A 16,669-nucleotide genomic window follows, 5' to 3' on the forward strand; every position below is an offset into this window, starting at 1 on the left:
CACACATCCCCCCTCTCCCCCCTCCACACGTCCCCCCTCTCCCCCCCACACGTCCCCCCTCTCCCCCCCACACATCCCCCCTCTCCCCCCACACATCCCCCCTCTCCCCCCTCCACACGTCCCCCTCTCCCCCCACACGTCCCCCCTCTCCCCCCCACACATCCCCCCTCTCCCCCCCACACGTCCCCCCTCTCCCCCCCCCACACGTCCCCCCTCTCCCCCCACACGTCCCCCTCTCCCCCCCACACGTCCCCCCTCTCCCCCCACACGTCTCCCCTCTCCCCCCACACGTCCCCCCTCTCCCCCCCCACACGTCCCCCCTCCCCCCCCCACATCCCCCCTCTCCCCCCACACGTCCCCCCTCTCCCCCCCACACGTCCCCCTCTCCCCCCACACGTCCCCCCTCTCCCCCCCCACACGTCCCCCCTCACCCCCCCCACATCCCCCCTCTCCCCCCCACACGTCCCCCCTCTCCCCCCCACACGTCCCCCCTCTCCCCCCCCACACATCCCCCCTCCCCCCCCCCCCCACACGTCCCCCCTCCCCCCCCCCACACGTCCCCCCTCTCCCCCCCACACGTCCCCCCTCCCCTCTCCCCCCACACGTCCCCCCTCTCCCCCCCACACGTCCCCTCCTCTCCCCCCCACACATCCCCCCTCTCCCCCCCACACGTCCCCCCTCTCCCCCCCACACGTCCCCCTCTCCCCCCCACACGTCCCCCCTCTCCCCCCCCACACGTCCCCCCTCTCCCCCCACACGTCCCCCCTCTCCCCCCCACACGTCCCCCCTCTCCCCCCCACACGTCCCCCCTCTCCCCCCACACATCCCCCCTCTCCCCCCCCACACGTCCCCCCTCCCCCCCCCCACAGTCCCCCCTCTCCCCCCACACGTCCCCCTCCCCCTCTCCCCCCCACACGTCCCCCCTCTCCCCCCACACATCCCCCCTCTCCCCCCACACATCCCCCTCTCCCCCCACACGTCCCCCCTCTCCCCCCCACACATCCCCCCTCTCCCCCCACACATCCCCCCTCTCCCCCCCCACACATTCCCCCCTCTCCCCCCCCCACACGTCCCCCCTCACCCCCCCCACATCCCCCCTCTCCCCCCACACGTCCCCCTCTCCCCCCCACACATCCCCCCTCTCCCCCCACACGTCCCCCCTCTCCCCCCCACACATCCCCCCTCTCCACCCACAGCCACACGTCCCCCCTCTCCCCCCCACACATCCCCCCTCTCCCCCCACACATCCCCCCTCCCCTCCCCCCCATACATCCCCCCTCTCCCCCCCCACATCCCCCCTCTCACCCCCACACGTCCCCCCTCTCCCCCCCCACACGTCCCCCCTCTCCCCCCCCACACATCCCCCCTCTCCCCCCACACGTCCCCCCTCTCCCCCCCCACGTCCCCCCTCTCCCCCCCCACATCCCCCCTCTCCCCCCACACGTCCCCCCTCTCCCCCCCACATCCCCCCTCTCCCCCCACACGTCCCCCCTCTCCCCCCCCACACGTCCCCCCTCTCCCCCCCCACACATCCCCCCTCTCCCCCCACACGTCCCCCTCTCCCCCCCCACACGTCCCCCCTCTCCCCCCCAAACATCCCCCCCACACATCCCCCCTCTCCCCCCACACGTCCCCCCTCTCCCCCCACACATCCCCCCTCTCCCCCCACACGTCCCCCCTCTCCCCCCCCACACGTCCCCCCTCTCCCCCCCAAACATCCCCCCCACACATCCCCCCTCTCCCCCCACACATCCCCCCTCTCCCCCCACACGTCCCCCCTCTCCCCCCCAAACATCCCCCCCACACATCCCCCCTCTCCCCCCACACATCCCCCCTCTCCCCCCACACATCCCCCCTCTCCCCCCCACACATCCCCCCTCTCCCCCCACACATCCCCCCTCGCCCCCCCACACATCCCCCCTCTCCCCCCTCCACACATCCCTCCTCTCCCCCCCCACACATCCCCCCTCTCCCCCCACACGTCTCCCCTCTCCCCCCACACATCCCCCCCTCTCCCCCCCCACACGTCCCCCCTCTCCCCCCCCCACACGTCCCCCCTCTCCCCCCCACACATCCCCCCTCTCCCCCCCACACTTCCCCCCTCTCCCCCCACACATCCCCCCTCTCCCCCCCACACATCCCCCCTCTCCCCCCCCACACTTCCCCCCTCTCCCCCCCACACGTCCCCCCTCTCCCCCCACACGTCCCCCCTCTCCCCCCACACATCCCCCCTCTCCCCCCACACATCCCCCCTCTCCCCCCACACGTCCCCCCTCTCCCCCCACACATCCCCCCTCTCCCTCCCCACACATCCCCCCTCTCCCCCCCCCCACACATCCCCCCTCTCCCCCCCACACATCCCCCCTCTCCCCCCACACATCCCCCCTCTCCCCCCCCACACGTCCCCCCTCTCCGCCCCACACATCCCGCCTCTCCCCCCACACATCCCCCCTCTCCCCACACACACGTCCCCCCTCTCCCCCCCCCACATGTCCCCCCTCCCCCCCACACGTCCCCCCTCTCCCCTCCCCACACGTCCCCCCTCTCCCCCCCACACATCCCCCCTCTCCCCCCCACACGTCCCCCCTCTCCCCCCCACACGTCCCCCCCTCCCCCCACATGTGCCCCTCCCTCCACACGTTCCCCCACTTGTGCCCCCTTCCCCCATTTGTTCCCCCTCCCCCACACGTCCCCCCCCCTCTCGCACACGTGCTCCCCTCCATCCTGTCTTCCCCCCCCCACACGTGCCCCTCTCACCCCGTGTCTCTCCCCCCTCCCCCCCCCCACACGCGCCCACTCTCTCACCCCCTTTCTCTCTCCACCCGCCCCCCCCCCCACCACAGAACGAGTACAGCTGCCGGCTGGACTTCCTGTGGAAGAAGAAGTTCCGTCAGGAGCGGGAGAAGATCGAGACGATGGAGAACCTGAACCGGGTGTTGCTGGAGAACGTGCTCCCTGCCCATGTGGCCGGCCAGTTCATCGGGCAGGACCGCAAGAACGAGGTGAGCCTCCGGGGGGGGGGCGCGGGGGGGAGAGAGGGGCGGGCGACGTGTGGTGGGGGGGGAGGGGAGAATGGTGGCAAGAGAAGGGCGGGGTGAAGGGCGGGGGCGTGTGGGGGGGGCGGCAGGGAGAGGGGCTGATTTGCCGGGGTGGGCACAGTGGGGAGGGGGCATTTGCTGGGGGAGTGGGCTCAGTGGGGAGGGTGGGTTTGCTGGGGGTGTGGGCTCAGTGGGGAGGGTGGGTTTGCTGGGGGGGTGGGCTCAGTAGGGAGGGGCGTTTGCTGGGGGAGTGGGCTCAGTGGGGAGGGGCGTTTGCTGGGGGAGTGGGCTCAGTGGGGAGGAGCGTTTGCTGGGGGAGTGGGCTCAGTGGGGAGGGGCGTTTGCTGGGGGAGTGGGCTCAGTGGGGAGGGTGGGTTTGCTGGTGGGTGGGCTCAGTGGGGAGGGTGGGTTTGCTGGGGGGGTGGGCTCAGTGGGGAGGGTGGGTTTGCTGGGGGGGTGGGCTCAGTAGGGAGGGGCATTTGCTGGGGGAGTGGGCTCAGTGGGGAGGGGGGCGTTTGCTGGTGGGTGGGCTCAGTGGGGAGGGTGGGTTTGCTGGGGGAGTGGGCTCAGTGGGGAGGGGGGCGTTTGCTGGGGTGGTGGGCTCAGTGGGGAGGGGGGCGTTTGCTGGACGAGTGGGCTCAGTGGGGAGGGGCGTTTGCTGGTGGGTGGGCTCAGTGGGGAGGGTGGGTTTGCTGGGGGGGTGGGCTCAGTGGGGAGGGTGGGTTTGCTGGGGGGGTGGGCTCAGTAGGGAGGGGCGTTTGCTGGGGGAGTGGGCTCAGTGGGGAGGGGCGTTTGCTGGGGGAGTGGGCTCAGTGGGGAGGGGGGCGTTTGCTGGGGTGGTGGGCTCAGTGGGGAGGGGGGCGTTTGCTGGACGAGTGGGCTCAGTGGGGAGGGGCGTTTGCTGGGGGAGTGGGCTCAGTGGGGAGGGTGGGTTTGCTGGGAGGGGGGCGTTTGCTGGGGGAGTGGGCTCAGTGGGGAGGGGCGTTTGCTGGGGTGGTGGGCTCAGTGGGGAGGGGCATTTGCTGGGGGGGTGGGCTCAGTGGGGAGGGTGGGTTTGCTGGGTGGTGGGCTCAGTGGGGAGGGTGGGTTTGCTGGGGGAGTGGGCTCAGTGGGGAGGGGCATTTGCTGGGGGAGTGGGCTCAGTGGGGAGGGGCATTTGCTGGGGGGGTGGGCTCAGTGGGGAGGGTGGGTTTGCTGGGGGGGTGGGCTCAGTGGGGAGGGGCATTTGCTGGGGGGGTGGGCTCAGTGGGGAGGGTGGGTTTGCTGGGGGAGTGGGCTCAGTGGGGAGGGGCGTTTGCTGGGGGAGTGGGCTCAGTGGGGAGGGGGCATTTGCTGGGGGAGTGGGCTCAGTGGGGAGGGACGTTTGCTGGTGGGTGGGCTCAGTGGGGACGGGCATTTGCTGGGGGGGTGGGCTCAGTGGGGAGGGTGGGTTTGCTGGGGGGAGTGGGCTCAGTGGGGAGGGGCGTTTGCTGGGGGAGTGGGCTCAGTGGGGAGGGTGGGTTTGCTGGGTGGGTGGGCTCAGTGGGGAGGGTGGGTTTGCTGGGGGAGTGGGCTCAGTGGGGAGGGGCATTTGCTGGGGGGGTGGGCTCAGTGGGGAGGGTGGGTTTGCTGGGGGAGTGGGCTCAGTGGGGAGGGTGGGTTTGCTGGGGGGGTGGGCTCAATGGGGAGGGGCGTTTGCTGGGGGAGTGGGCTCAGTGGGGAGGGTGGGTTTGCTGGGGGGGGTGGGCTCAGTGGGGAGGGGCATTTGCTGGGGAGGTGGGCTCAGTGGGAAGGGTGGGTTTGCTGGGTGGGTGGGCTCAGTGGGGAGGGGCATTTGCTGGGGGGGTGGGCTCAGTGGGGAGGGGCATTTGCTGGGTGGGTGGGCTCAGTGGGGAGGGTGGGTTTGCTGGTGGTGGGCACAGTGGGAAGTCCCAGGGTGTGGTATCTTCTTCTTTCATACGGTAGTCGCAAACCAAACGTCAATATCCTGGCCCAAAGCTTCCGGTGTAACATCTTGTCGGCTGTCTGCAAATCTCCTCTCAGGGCATTGCTCAATGGTGTACTCCAGGCTCTGTTTAGGAGCTTTAATCTTACATCTATGGAGCGCACGGCATCCTTAGGGGTACGCTAGCGTAGTGGTTATGATACTAGGCCAGTACAATCCCGAGGCCTGGACTGATCATCCAGAGAACCGGATTCAAATCCCACCAAGGCAGCTGGGGAATTTAAATTTAGTTAATTCAGTAAATCTGGAGTAACAACTAGTCTCAGTAACGGTGAGCATGAAACTACCAGATTGTCATTAAAAACCCATCTGGTTCACTAATGTCCTTTAGGGAAGGAAATCTGCCGTCCTTACCCGGTCATAGAAACATAGAAAATAGGTGCAGGAGCAGGCCATTCGGCCCTTCGAGCCTGCACCGCCATTCAATGAGTTCATGGCTGAACATGCAACTTCAGTACCCCATTCCTACTTTCTCGCCATACCCCTTGATCTCCCTAGTAGTAAGGACTACATCTAACTCCTTTTTGAATATATTTAGTGAATTGGCCTCAACAACTTTCTGTGGTAGAGAATTCCACAGGTTCACCACTCTTTGGGTGAAGAAGTTTCTCCTCATCTCGGTCCTAAATGGCTTATCCCTTATCCTTAGACTGTGACCCCTGGTTCTGGACTTCCCCAACATCGGGAACATTCTTCCTGCATCTAACCTGTCTAAACCCATCAGAATTTTAATCGTTTCTATGAGGTCCCCTCTCATTCTTCTGAACTCCAGTGAATAAAAGCCCAGTTGATCCAGTCTTTCTTGATAGGTCAGTCCCGCCATCCCGGGAATCAGTCTGGTGAACCTTCGCTGCACTCCCTCAATAGCAAGAATGTCCTTCCTCAAGTTAGGAGACCAAAACTGTACACAATACTCCAGGTGTGGCCTCACCAATGCCCTGTACAACTGTAGCAACACCTCCCTGCCCCTGTACTCAAATCCCCTCGCTATGAAGGCCAACATGCCATTTGCTTTCTTAACCGCCTGCTGTACCTGCATGCCAACCTTCAATGACTGAAGTACCATGACACCCAGGTCTCGTTGCACCTCCCCTTTTCCTAATCTGTCACCGTTCAGATAATAGTCTGTCTCTCTGTTTTTACCACCAAAGTGGATAACCTCACATTTATCCACATTATACTTCATCTGCCACGCATTTGCCCACTCACCGAACCTATCCAAGTCACTCTGCAGCCTCATAGCATCCTCCTCGCAGCTCACACTGCCACCCAACTTAGTGTCATCCGCAAATTTGGCGATACTACATTTAATCCCCTCGTCCAAATCATGAATGTACAGTGTAAACAGCTGGGGCCTCTCTCTAATTCAGGGGACTGCGATGGGTCAGACATGATCCTTTCTCTCCATGTCCTCAAATCAGTGGGTCTCCAGAGAGACTTGGTGGGGAGTGAGGGGGGTTTACAGGTACATGGGATCATTAAAATGCCAGGTAATGATCAAACAGGAACGCTGGCCTTTATATCAGGAGGACTCGAATACAAGGCGGGGTAGAGGTTGTGCCAAGTTGTACAAAGCCCAGGTTAGACCACACCTGGAGCACTGTGAGCAGTTCTGGGCTCCACACCTGAGGAAGGATATATTGGGCTCGGGAGGGAGTGCAGCGTAGGTTGACCAGAGCGATAACCCGCACTCCAAGGGTTCAATTACGTGGAGCGATTACACCAACTCGGGTTGTATTCCCTGGGATTTAGAAGATTAAGGGATGTTGCGAAGTTTTCAAGATATTAAGGGGGAACGGGTAGGGTAGAGAGAGGGAGAAACTGTATCCATTTGGTCGGGGATTCTAGGGCGAGGGAGCAGAGCCTGAAAATTAGAGCCAGACCGTTCAGGAGTGAAATCGGAGCAGGAGTCGGCCATTCGGCCCCTCGAGCCTGCTCCGCCGTTCAATACGGTCATGGCTGATCTGATCATGGACTCAGCTCCACTTCCCCGCCCGCTCCCCATAACCCTTCACTCCCTTATCGCTCAAAAATCTGTCTATCTCCGCCTTAAATATATTCAATGACCCAGCCTCCACAGCTCTCTGGGGCAGAGAATTCCACAGATTTACAACCCCTCTGAGAGAAGAAATTTCTCCTCATCTCAGTTCTAAATGGGCGGCCCCTTATTCTAAGACCATGTCCCCTAGTTCTAGTCTCCCCCATCAGTGGAAACATCCTCTCTGCATCCACCTTGTCGAGCCCCCTCATAATCTTATACATTTCGATAAGATCACCTCTCATTCTTCTGAACTCCAATGAGTAGAAGCCCAACCTCCTCAACCTTTCCTCATAAGACAACCCCCTCATCCCCGGAATCAACCGAGTGAACCTTCTCTGAACTGCCTCCAATGCAAGTATATCCCTCCTTAGATAGGGAGACCAAAACTGCACGCAGTACTCCAGGTGTGGCCTCACCAATACCCTGTACAGTTGTAGCAGGACTTCTCTGCTTTTATACTCTATCCCCTTTGCAATAAAGGCCAACATTCCATCGGCCTTCCTGATCACTTGCTGTACCTGCATACTAACTTTTTGTGTTTCATGCACAAGGACCCCCAGGTCCTGCTGTACTGCAGCATTTTGTAATCTTTCTCCATTTAAATAATAATTTGGTTTTTTATTTCTTCTGCCAAAGTGGATAACCTCACACATTCCCACATTGTACTCCATCTGCCAAAATTTCAAATTAGGAAACACTACGGCACACGAAGTGTGGCAGGAGTTTGGAACTCCCTTGCGCAAAGCGAATTGATGCTGGGTCAATTGTTAATTTTAAATGCGAGACTGATAGATTTTTGTTAACCACAGGTATTAAAGTGAATAGGGTTAGGTCACAGATCCGACACGATCTCATCCAATGGGGGAACAGGCTCGAGGGGCTGAATGGCCTCCTCCTGTTCCTATGTAACAGGCTCGAGGGGCTGAATAGGCCTCCTCCTGTTCCTGTGTAACAGGCTCGAGGCGCTGAATGGGCCTCCTCCTGTTCCTGTGTAACAGGCTCGAGGGGATGAATGGGCCGCCTCCTGTTCCTGTGTAACAGGCCCGAGGGGCTGAATGGGCATCCTCCTGTTCCTGTGTAACAGGCTCGAGGGGCTGAATGGGCCTCCTCCTGTTCCTATGTAACAGGCTCGAGGGGCTGAATGGCCTCCTCCTGTTCCTCTGTCACAGGCTCGAGGGGCTGAATGGGCCTCCTCCTGTTCCTGTGTAACAGGCTCGAGGGGCTGAATGGGCCTCCTCCTGTTCCTGTGTAACAAGCTCGAGGGGCCGAATGGGCCTCCTGTTCCTATGTAACAGGCCCAAGGGGCTGAACGGCCTCCTCCTGTTCCTGTGTAATAGGCTCGAGGGGCTGAATGGGCCTCCTCCTGTTCCGATGTTCCTATTCCCATGTTGCTGTGCTCTCTCCCTCAGGACCTCTACCACCAGTCCTACGACTGTGTCTGCGTCATGTTTGCCTCCATTCCGGACTTCAAGGAGTTTTATTCGGAAACCGACGTCAACAGGGAAGGCCTGGAATGCCTGCGATTACTCAATGAGATCATCGCCGATTTCGACGAGGTAAGGGAACTACAATAACGTGTATTTATATAGCGCCCTTAACGTGGCGAAACATCCCTCGGCACTTCACTGGAGTGCTGTGAGATTAAAGAAATTTGACACCGAGCCGTAAGTAGAAATTAGGGACAGGTGACCAAAAGCTGGGTCAAAGAGGTCGGTTTTAAGGAGCGTCTTGCAGGAGGAGAGAGAGGTAGAGAGGGGGAGAGGTTTAGGGAGGGAGTTCCAGAGCTTGGGGCCCCAGGCAACAGAAGGCACGGCCACCGATGGTGGAGCGATTATAATCAGGGATGGTCAGGGGGGCAGAATTAGAGGAGTGCAGACATCTCGGGGGGGGTTGTGGGGCTGGAGGAGATTACAGAGATAGGGAGGGGCGAGGGGCCATGGAGGGATTTGTAAACAAGGATGAGAACTTTGAAATCGAGGGCCTTTTCCGCCGAGATTGGGAGCTCCCGCCCTCTGTCGATTAGGTTGGCGGCGTGTGTATTGAGCATTGGCTGCCCGATGACCTTTGAACCCAAAGAGCCATCGGGGACATCGGTGGTTGTTTGGGCGGACGGGGGCCTTCACCAATTTCAGGCCCAAGTTTATTTTTTAATTATTTTGCAGCGATTACATAGTTAAGGGTCTTGTGAATGTTTTTGGAATGTTTTTGGGGAATTTTCCCCCCCCCCCCCCCCCCCGTACCAAGGCCTCTCTGATAGCGCTCTCCAGCCCCGGACTAAAGTCGCCCAAACCCGCGAACGTTCGTGCAATGTCCGTTCCCCCCCCCCCCACCCCCCCAGCCCCCCGCTTACCGATGCGCTCCCGGCGCAGACGTAAAGGCCGAGAGCTCGGGCTCAACACGGTACGTTTCACGTGTCGCTAACGTCTTCCGCCGAAAGAACCCCGTAAGCCGTAAAATCCGGCCCCTTGTCTTGACCCTGCACATTACCGGGTTGGAACTTGCGAGACAAAACAACACAGATAACAGGGCGTTTCTTCACCGCCCCAATCCAGGGGCTGACTTCACTCCGAATAATCAAAAAAAAATTACAGCCGACTTACGATAGCATCCAATGCATAATCAGCCCGCACCAACCTCTCCCATTGCAACAGTCAAAATTGCCCAGTTACCCAAGTGATTAACACAATGCAAAGACACTCACACAGGATTAATTCCAGCCCGTGGTCAGCGATGGGAAATTAATTCCCCGATTCCCTTAGTAACTGACCAGGTTACCAATCTCTTTGACTGCAGCAGCCCGCCCCCCCACCCTCGCTGACCTCGCGTGTTGCAGCTATTTAACACTGTCATTTTCTGGCTGCCTGCCCAACGTGTACGCAGTGGTCCCGGGACAATAGGTCTTTCATTCTCTTCTGTCCTGGACAGTCTCTTTCCGACAGTTCCCGGACAAGTGTGTTGATCAAAACTCACGAGAAGGTCTTTTTTGAGTTTGCACAGCCTTGTGGGTCACTAAAAAAAACGGTCAACACCGGTTTCAGCCAGCTTGGAACAATTTGCAAAGACGGTTATGAGTGGAAAAATGAGTCGATAAAAATGCTGCAGTCTTACAAACTGCACTCATCCCCCGCCTTCACCCCCCCCAGCCACAGTTACCACATTGCTGTTTACATTGTACATTAATGATTTGGAAGAGGGGATTAAATGTAGTATCTCCAAATTTGCGGATGACACTAAGTTGGGTGGCAGTGTGAGCTGCGAGGAGGATGCTATGAGGCTGCAGGGTGACTTGGATAGGTTAGGTGAGTGGGCAAATGCATGGCAGATGAAGTATAATGTGGATAAATGTGAGGTTATCCACTTTGGTGGTAAAAACAGAGAGACAGACTATTATCTGAATGGTGACAGATTAGGAAAAGGGGAGGTGCAACGAGACCTGGGTGTCATGGTACATCAGTCATTGAAGGTTGGCATGCAGGTACAGCAGGTGGTTAAGAAAGCAAATGGCATGTTGGCCTTCATAGCGAGGGGATTAGCGTACAGGGGCAGGGAGGTGTTGCTACAGTTATACAGGGCCTTGGTGAGGCCACACCTGGAGTATTGTGTACACTTTTGGTCTCCTAACCTGAGGAAGGACGTTCTTGCTATTGAGGGAGTGCAGCGAAGGTTCACCAGACTGATTCCCCGGGATGGCGAGACTGACCTATCAAGAAAGACTGGATCAACTGGGCTTTTATTCACTGGAGTTCAGAAGAATGAGAGGGGATCTCATAGAAACGTTTAAAATTCTGACGGGGTTAGACAGGTTAGATGCAGGAAGAATGTTCCCAATGTTGGGGAAGTCCAGAACCAGGGGTCACAGTCTAAGGATAAGAGATAAGCCATTTAGGACCGAGATGAGGAGAAACTTCTTCACCCAGAGAGTGGTGAACCTGTGGAATTCTCTACCTCAGAAAATTGTTGAGGCCAATTCACTAAATATATTCAAAAAGGAGTTAGATGAAGTCCTTACTACTCGGGGAATCAAGGGTTTATGGTGAGAAAGCAGGAATGGGGTACTGAAGTTGCATGTTCAGCCGTGAACTCATTGAATGGTGGTGCAGGCTAGAAGGGCCGAATGGACTACTCCTGCACCTATTTTCTATGTTTCTATGACTTAACAGGAAAAGGAGGCTTGAAGTATGTGTGGAAAGAAAACACGCTCTTTTTTATTTAACACAATCCCGTTCCTCTTCTCTGCAGCTCCTCTCGAAACCCAAATTCAGCGGAGTGGAGAAGATTAAGACCATCGGCAGCACTTACATGGCAGCATCAGGGCTCAATGCAGCCCTGGGGCAGGAGGGTCCGCAGGTAATGTGGGGAGGGGGGAACCGAAGGGGGCTTTGCATAGAATCAGTAAAAGAAAGACTTGCATTTATAGAGCGCCTTTTCACGACCACCAGACATCTCAAAGCACTCTGACAGCCAATGAAGTACTTTTGGAGTGTAGTCGCTGTTGTAATGTGGGAAACGGCAATTTGCGCACAGCAAGCTCCCACACACAGCAATGTGATAATGACCCAGATCATCTGTGTTTGTTATGTTGATTGAGGGATAAATATTGGCCCCAGGGAGAACACCCCCCTGCTCTTCTTCAAAATATTGGCCACCTGAGAGAGCAGACGGGGGCCCTCGGTTTTACGTCCCCTCCGAAAGACGGCACCCCCGACAGTGCGGCGCTCCCTCAGCACTGCACTGGGAGTGTCGGCCTGGATTTACGTGCTCGAGTCCCTGGAGTGGGACTCGAACCCACGACCTTCTGACTCAGAGGCGAAGGGTGCTGCCCACTGAGCCACAGCTGATGCCCCCGTTGCGGCTCTCTGCAAGAGCACCTCCGGCCAGTCCCACTCTCCCGTCCTTTCTCCGTACCCCTGCATTTTTCTTTTCCTTCAGGCACTTATCCAACTCCCGTTTGAAAGCCCCGATTGAGCCCGATTTCACCAACCTCTCAGGCAGCGCATTCCCAGATCCTAACCACTCGCGGCGTAACAAAGTTTCTCCTCATGTCGTCTGTGGTTCTTCTGCCAATCGCCTTAAATCTGTGTCCTCTGGTTCTCGACCCTTCCACCAATACGAACTGTCATGTATGTATGTATGCTTGGGGTTACTAGCCACCAGGTGGCGCCACTTTCGGAGCTCATAGAAACATAGAAAATAGGTGCAGGAGTAGGCCATTCGGCCCTTCGAGCCTGCACCACCATTCAATAAGATCATGGCTGATCATTCACCTCAGTACCCCTTTCCTGCTTTCTCTCCATACCCCTTGATCCCTTTAGCCGTAAGGGCCATATCTAACTCCCTCTTGAATATATCCAATGAACTGGCATCAACAACTCTCTGCAGCAGGGAATTCCACAGGTTAACAACTCTCTGAGTGAAGAAGTTTCTCCTCATCTCAGTCCTAAATGGCCTGCCCCTTATCCTAAGACTATTTTCCCTGGTTCTGGCCTTCCCCAACATCGGGAACATTCTTCCCGCATCTAACCTGTCCAGTCCCATCAGAACCTTATACATTTCTATGAGATCCCCTTTCATCCTTCTGAACTCCAGTGAATAAAGGCCCAGTTGATCCAGTCTCTCCCCATATGACAGCCCAGCCATCCCTGGAATCAGTCTGGTGAACCTTCGCTGCACTCCCTCAATAGCAAGAATGTCCTTCCTCAGATTAGGGGACCAAAACTGAACACAATATTCCAGGTGAGGCCTCACCAAGGCCCTGTACAACTGCAGTAAGACCTCCCTGCTCCTATACTCAAATCCTCTCGCTATGAAGGCCAACATACCATTTGCCTTCTTCACCGCCTGCTGTACCTGCATGCCAACTTTCAATGACTGATGTACCATGACACCCAGGTCTCGTTGCACCTCCCCTTTTCCGAATCTGCCGCCATTCAGATAATATTCTGTCTTCGTGTTTTTGCCCCCAAAGTGGATAACCTCACATTTATCCACATTATACTGCATCTGCCATGCATTTGCCCACTCACCTAACCTGTCCAAGTCACCCTGCAGCCTCTTAGCATCCTCCTCACAGCTCACACCGCCACCCAGCTTAGTGTCATCCGCAAACTTGGAGATATTACATTCAATTCCTTCATCCAAATCATTAATGTATATTGTAAATAGCTGGGGTCCCAGCACTGAGCCCTGCGACACCCCACTAGTCACTGCCTGCCATTCTGAAAAGGACCCGTTTATCCCGACTCTCTGCTTCCTGTCTGCCAACCAGTTCTCTATCCACGTCAGTACATTACCCCCAATACCATGTGCTTTAATTTTGCACACCAATCTCTTGTACGGGATCTTGTCAAAAGCCTTTTGAAAGTCCAAATACACCACATCCACTGGTTCTCCCTTGTCCACTCTACTAGTTACATCCTCAAAAAATTCCAGAAGATTTGTCAAGCATGATTTCCCCTTCATAAATCCATGCTGACTTGGACTGATCCTGTCACTGCTTTCCAAATGCGCTGCTATTTCATCCTTAATGATTGATTCCAACATTTTCCCCACTACTGATGTCAGACTAACCGGTCTATAATTACCCGTTTTCTCTCTCCCTCCTTTTTTAAAAAGTGGTGTTACATTAGCTACCCTCCAGTCCATAGGAACTGATCCAGAGTCGATAGATTGTTGGAAAATGATCACCAATGTATCCACTATTTCTAGGGCCACTTCCTTAAGTACTCTGGGATGCAGACTATCTGGCCCTGGGGATTTATCGGCCTTCAATCCCATCAATTTCCCCAACACAATTTCCCGCCTAATAAGGATTTCCTTCAGTTCCTCCTTCTCACGAGGCACTCTGTCCCCTAGTACTTCCGGAAGGTTATTTGTGTCTTCCTTCATGAAGACAGAACCAAAGTATTTGTTCAATTGGTCTGCCATTTCTTTGTTCCCCATTATAAATTCACCCGAATCTGACTGCAAGGGACCTACGTTTGTCTTCACTAATCTCTTTCGCTTCACATATCTATAGAAGCTTTTGCAGTCAGTTTTTATGGTTCCTGCAAGCTTCCTCTCGTACTCTATTTTCCCCCTTCTTAATTAAACCCTTAGTCTTCCTTTGTTGAATTCTAAATTGTTCCCAGTCCTCAGGTTTGCTGCTTTTTCTGGCCAATTTATATGCCTCTTCCTTGGATTTAACACCATCCTTAATTTCCCTTGTTAGCCACGGTTGAGCCACCTTCCCCGTTTTATTTTTACTCCAGTCAGGGATGTACAATTGTTGAAGTTCATCCATGTGATCTTTAAATGTTTGCCATTGCTTATCCACTGTCAACCCTTTAAGTGTCATTTGCCAGTCTATTCTAGCCAATTCACGTCTCATACCATCGAAGTTACCTTTCCTTAAGTTCAGGACCCTAGTCTCTGAATTAACTGTGTCACTCTCCATCTTAATAAAGAATTCTACCATATTATGGTCACTCTTCCCCAAGGGGCCTCGCACAACAAGATTGCTAATTAGCCCTTTCTCATTACACATCACCCAGTCTAGGATGGCCAGCCCTCTAGTTGGTTCCTCGACATATTGGTCTTGAAAACCATCCCTAATACACTCCAGGAAATCCTCCTCCACCGCATTGCTACCAGTTTGGTTAGCCCAATCTATATGTAGATTAAAGTCACCCATGATAACTGCTGTACCTTTATTGCACACATCCCTAATTTCTTGTTTGATGCTGTCCCCAACCTCACTACTACTGTTTGGTGGTCTGTACACAACTCCCACTAGCGTTTTCTGCCCTTTGGTATTCCGCAGCTCCACCCATACCGATTCCACATCATCCAGGCTAATGTCCCTCCTTACTACTGCATTAATTTCCTCTTTAACCAGCAACACCACCCCGCCTCCTTTTCCTTTCTGTCTATCCTTCCTAAATGCTGAATACCCCTGGATGTTGAGTTCCCAGCCTTGGTCACCCTGGAGCCATGTCTCCGTGATGCCAATCACATCGTATCCGTTAACTGCTATCTGGGCAGTTAATTCATCCACCTTATTCCAAATACTCCTCACATTGAGGCACAGAGCCTTCAGGCTTGTCTTTTGAACACATTTTGCCCCTTTAGAATTTTGCTGTACTGTGGCCCTTTTTGGTTTTTGCCTTGGGTTTTTGTGTGCGCGGCCCAGGTATAAAGGGCAAGCCATCATGTAATGTAATCACTTTGGGCCCGAATAAAGCAGAGCCAAGTTTGTACCTGTGTTACTTTCCATATTCACTCTATCGCGTTATTACAGACATAACATTTGGCGACGAGATAACTTAAGAACCTTCGCATGCAAAAATGAGCACCATTGGAATTCTGGAGAGATTCGTGGAGGGAGAGGACTGGGCAGTATTTGTCGCTCGCCTGGACCAGAACCCCGTGGCCAACAAAATGGAGGAACCCACTGACGCAGTGGTTTGCGGTCTGAAAATCTATGGACTCATAAAGAATCTTCTCTCTCCTGCAAGTCCAATGGACAAGGACTATGAGGAATTGTGTGCTCTGGTACGTGACCATCTCAAACCAGAAGAAGGCATCATCATCTCACGATATATCGATTCTACAAGCACGTTCGTTCTTAGGGCCAGGATGTGTCAGAATTCGTTGCCGACCGAAGACGTCTAGCTGGACCGTGTAAGTTTGAAAACGCGTGGGGAGACATGCTGCGGGACATCTTTGTAATCGGCATCAACCACGAGGTGATCCGGCGTAAGCTACTGGCGGCGGAGACGTTGGATTTGAGCCAGGCCTTCACGATTGCCCAGGCGTGCATGACGACGGACAAAAACTTAAAGCAGATGTCATCGGAAAATCGGAACTCGGCAAGTACTGTAAACAAGATAGTATCGGCGTTTGGCAGAGCTGCGTATGGCAGGGCCTACCCGACTGCGTACGCGAAACCTGTGGCTGCCCAAAGTCCGCCAACGGGAATGAATCCGATTTCACCGTGTTGGTGTTGTGGGGGCAATCATCGGCCTCATCGGTGTCGGTTTAAACAGTATATTTGTAAAGGCTGTTCGAGAGTGGGGCATCTCCAGCGCAGGTGTCCGTAACTGAGCAAGCGTGCTGCGACACACCACGTGGAGGATGATGACCAGTCTAGCGCGGATCCGGATATGCGATCCGAGATACCAGAGGAGGAAGTGTATGGACTGTATTCGTTCCTAACAAAGAACCAACCGATAATGATTAATGTGAAAGTTAACGGTGTGCCGGTATCGATGGAATTGGACACGGGGGCGAGCCAATCAATAATGAGCCAGAGGACATTCGACAGGCTGTGGGATACTAAGGCTGTGAGGCCTAAGCTGAGTCCAGTCAATGCCAAGTTGCGTACGTACACTAAAGAACTCATAACGGTGATTGGCAGTGCAGTAGTCAAGGTGTCGTATGATGGTGCGGTTCACAATTTACTGTTATGGATTGTTCCAGGCAATGGTCCAACACTGTTCGGCAAGAATTGGCTGGAAAAAGTCAAATGGAACTGGAACGAGATCAAAGCGTTATCGTCGGAGGAGGATACTCCATGTGCTCAAGTGCTGAGCAAGTTCCCTTTGCTGTTTGAACCAGCATCAGCAATTT

General features: G+C 55.8%; 1 protein-coding gene across 1 annotated transcript in view; it reads left to right on the plus strand.

Moving 5' to 3' along the window:
- LOC139235606 (adenylate cyclase type 2-like) overlaps positions 1 to 16,669 on the plus strand; it is a 125,056-nt gene that overhangs the window by 94,552 nt on the left and 13,835 nt on the right. The window contains exons 20-22 of the mRNA XM_070866644.1: positions 2,844 to 3,002; positions 8,473 to 8,619; positions 11,303 to 11,410. Of these exons, the coding sequence (XP_070722745.1) occupies positions 2,844 to 3,002; positions 8,473 to 8,619; positions 11,303 to 11,410 (414 nt within the window). The remainder of the gene's footprint in view (positions 1 to 2,843; positions 3,003 to 8,472; positions 8,620 to 11,302; positions 11,411 to 16,669) is intronic.

Source organism: Pristiophorus japonicus, chromosome 23, assembly GCF_044704955.1.
Source record: "Pristiophorus japonicus isolate sPriJap1 chromosome 23, sPriJap1.hap1, whole genome shotgun sequence".
NCBI lineage: Eukaryota > Metazoa > Chordata > Chondrichthyes > Pristiophoridae > Pristiophorus > Pristiophorus japonicus.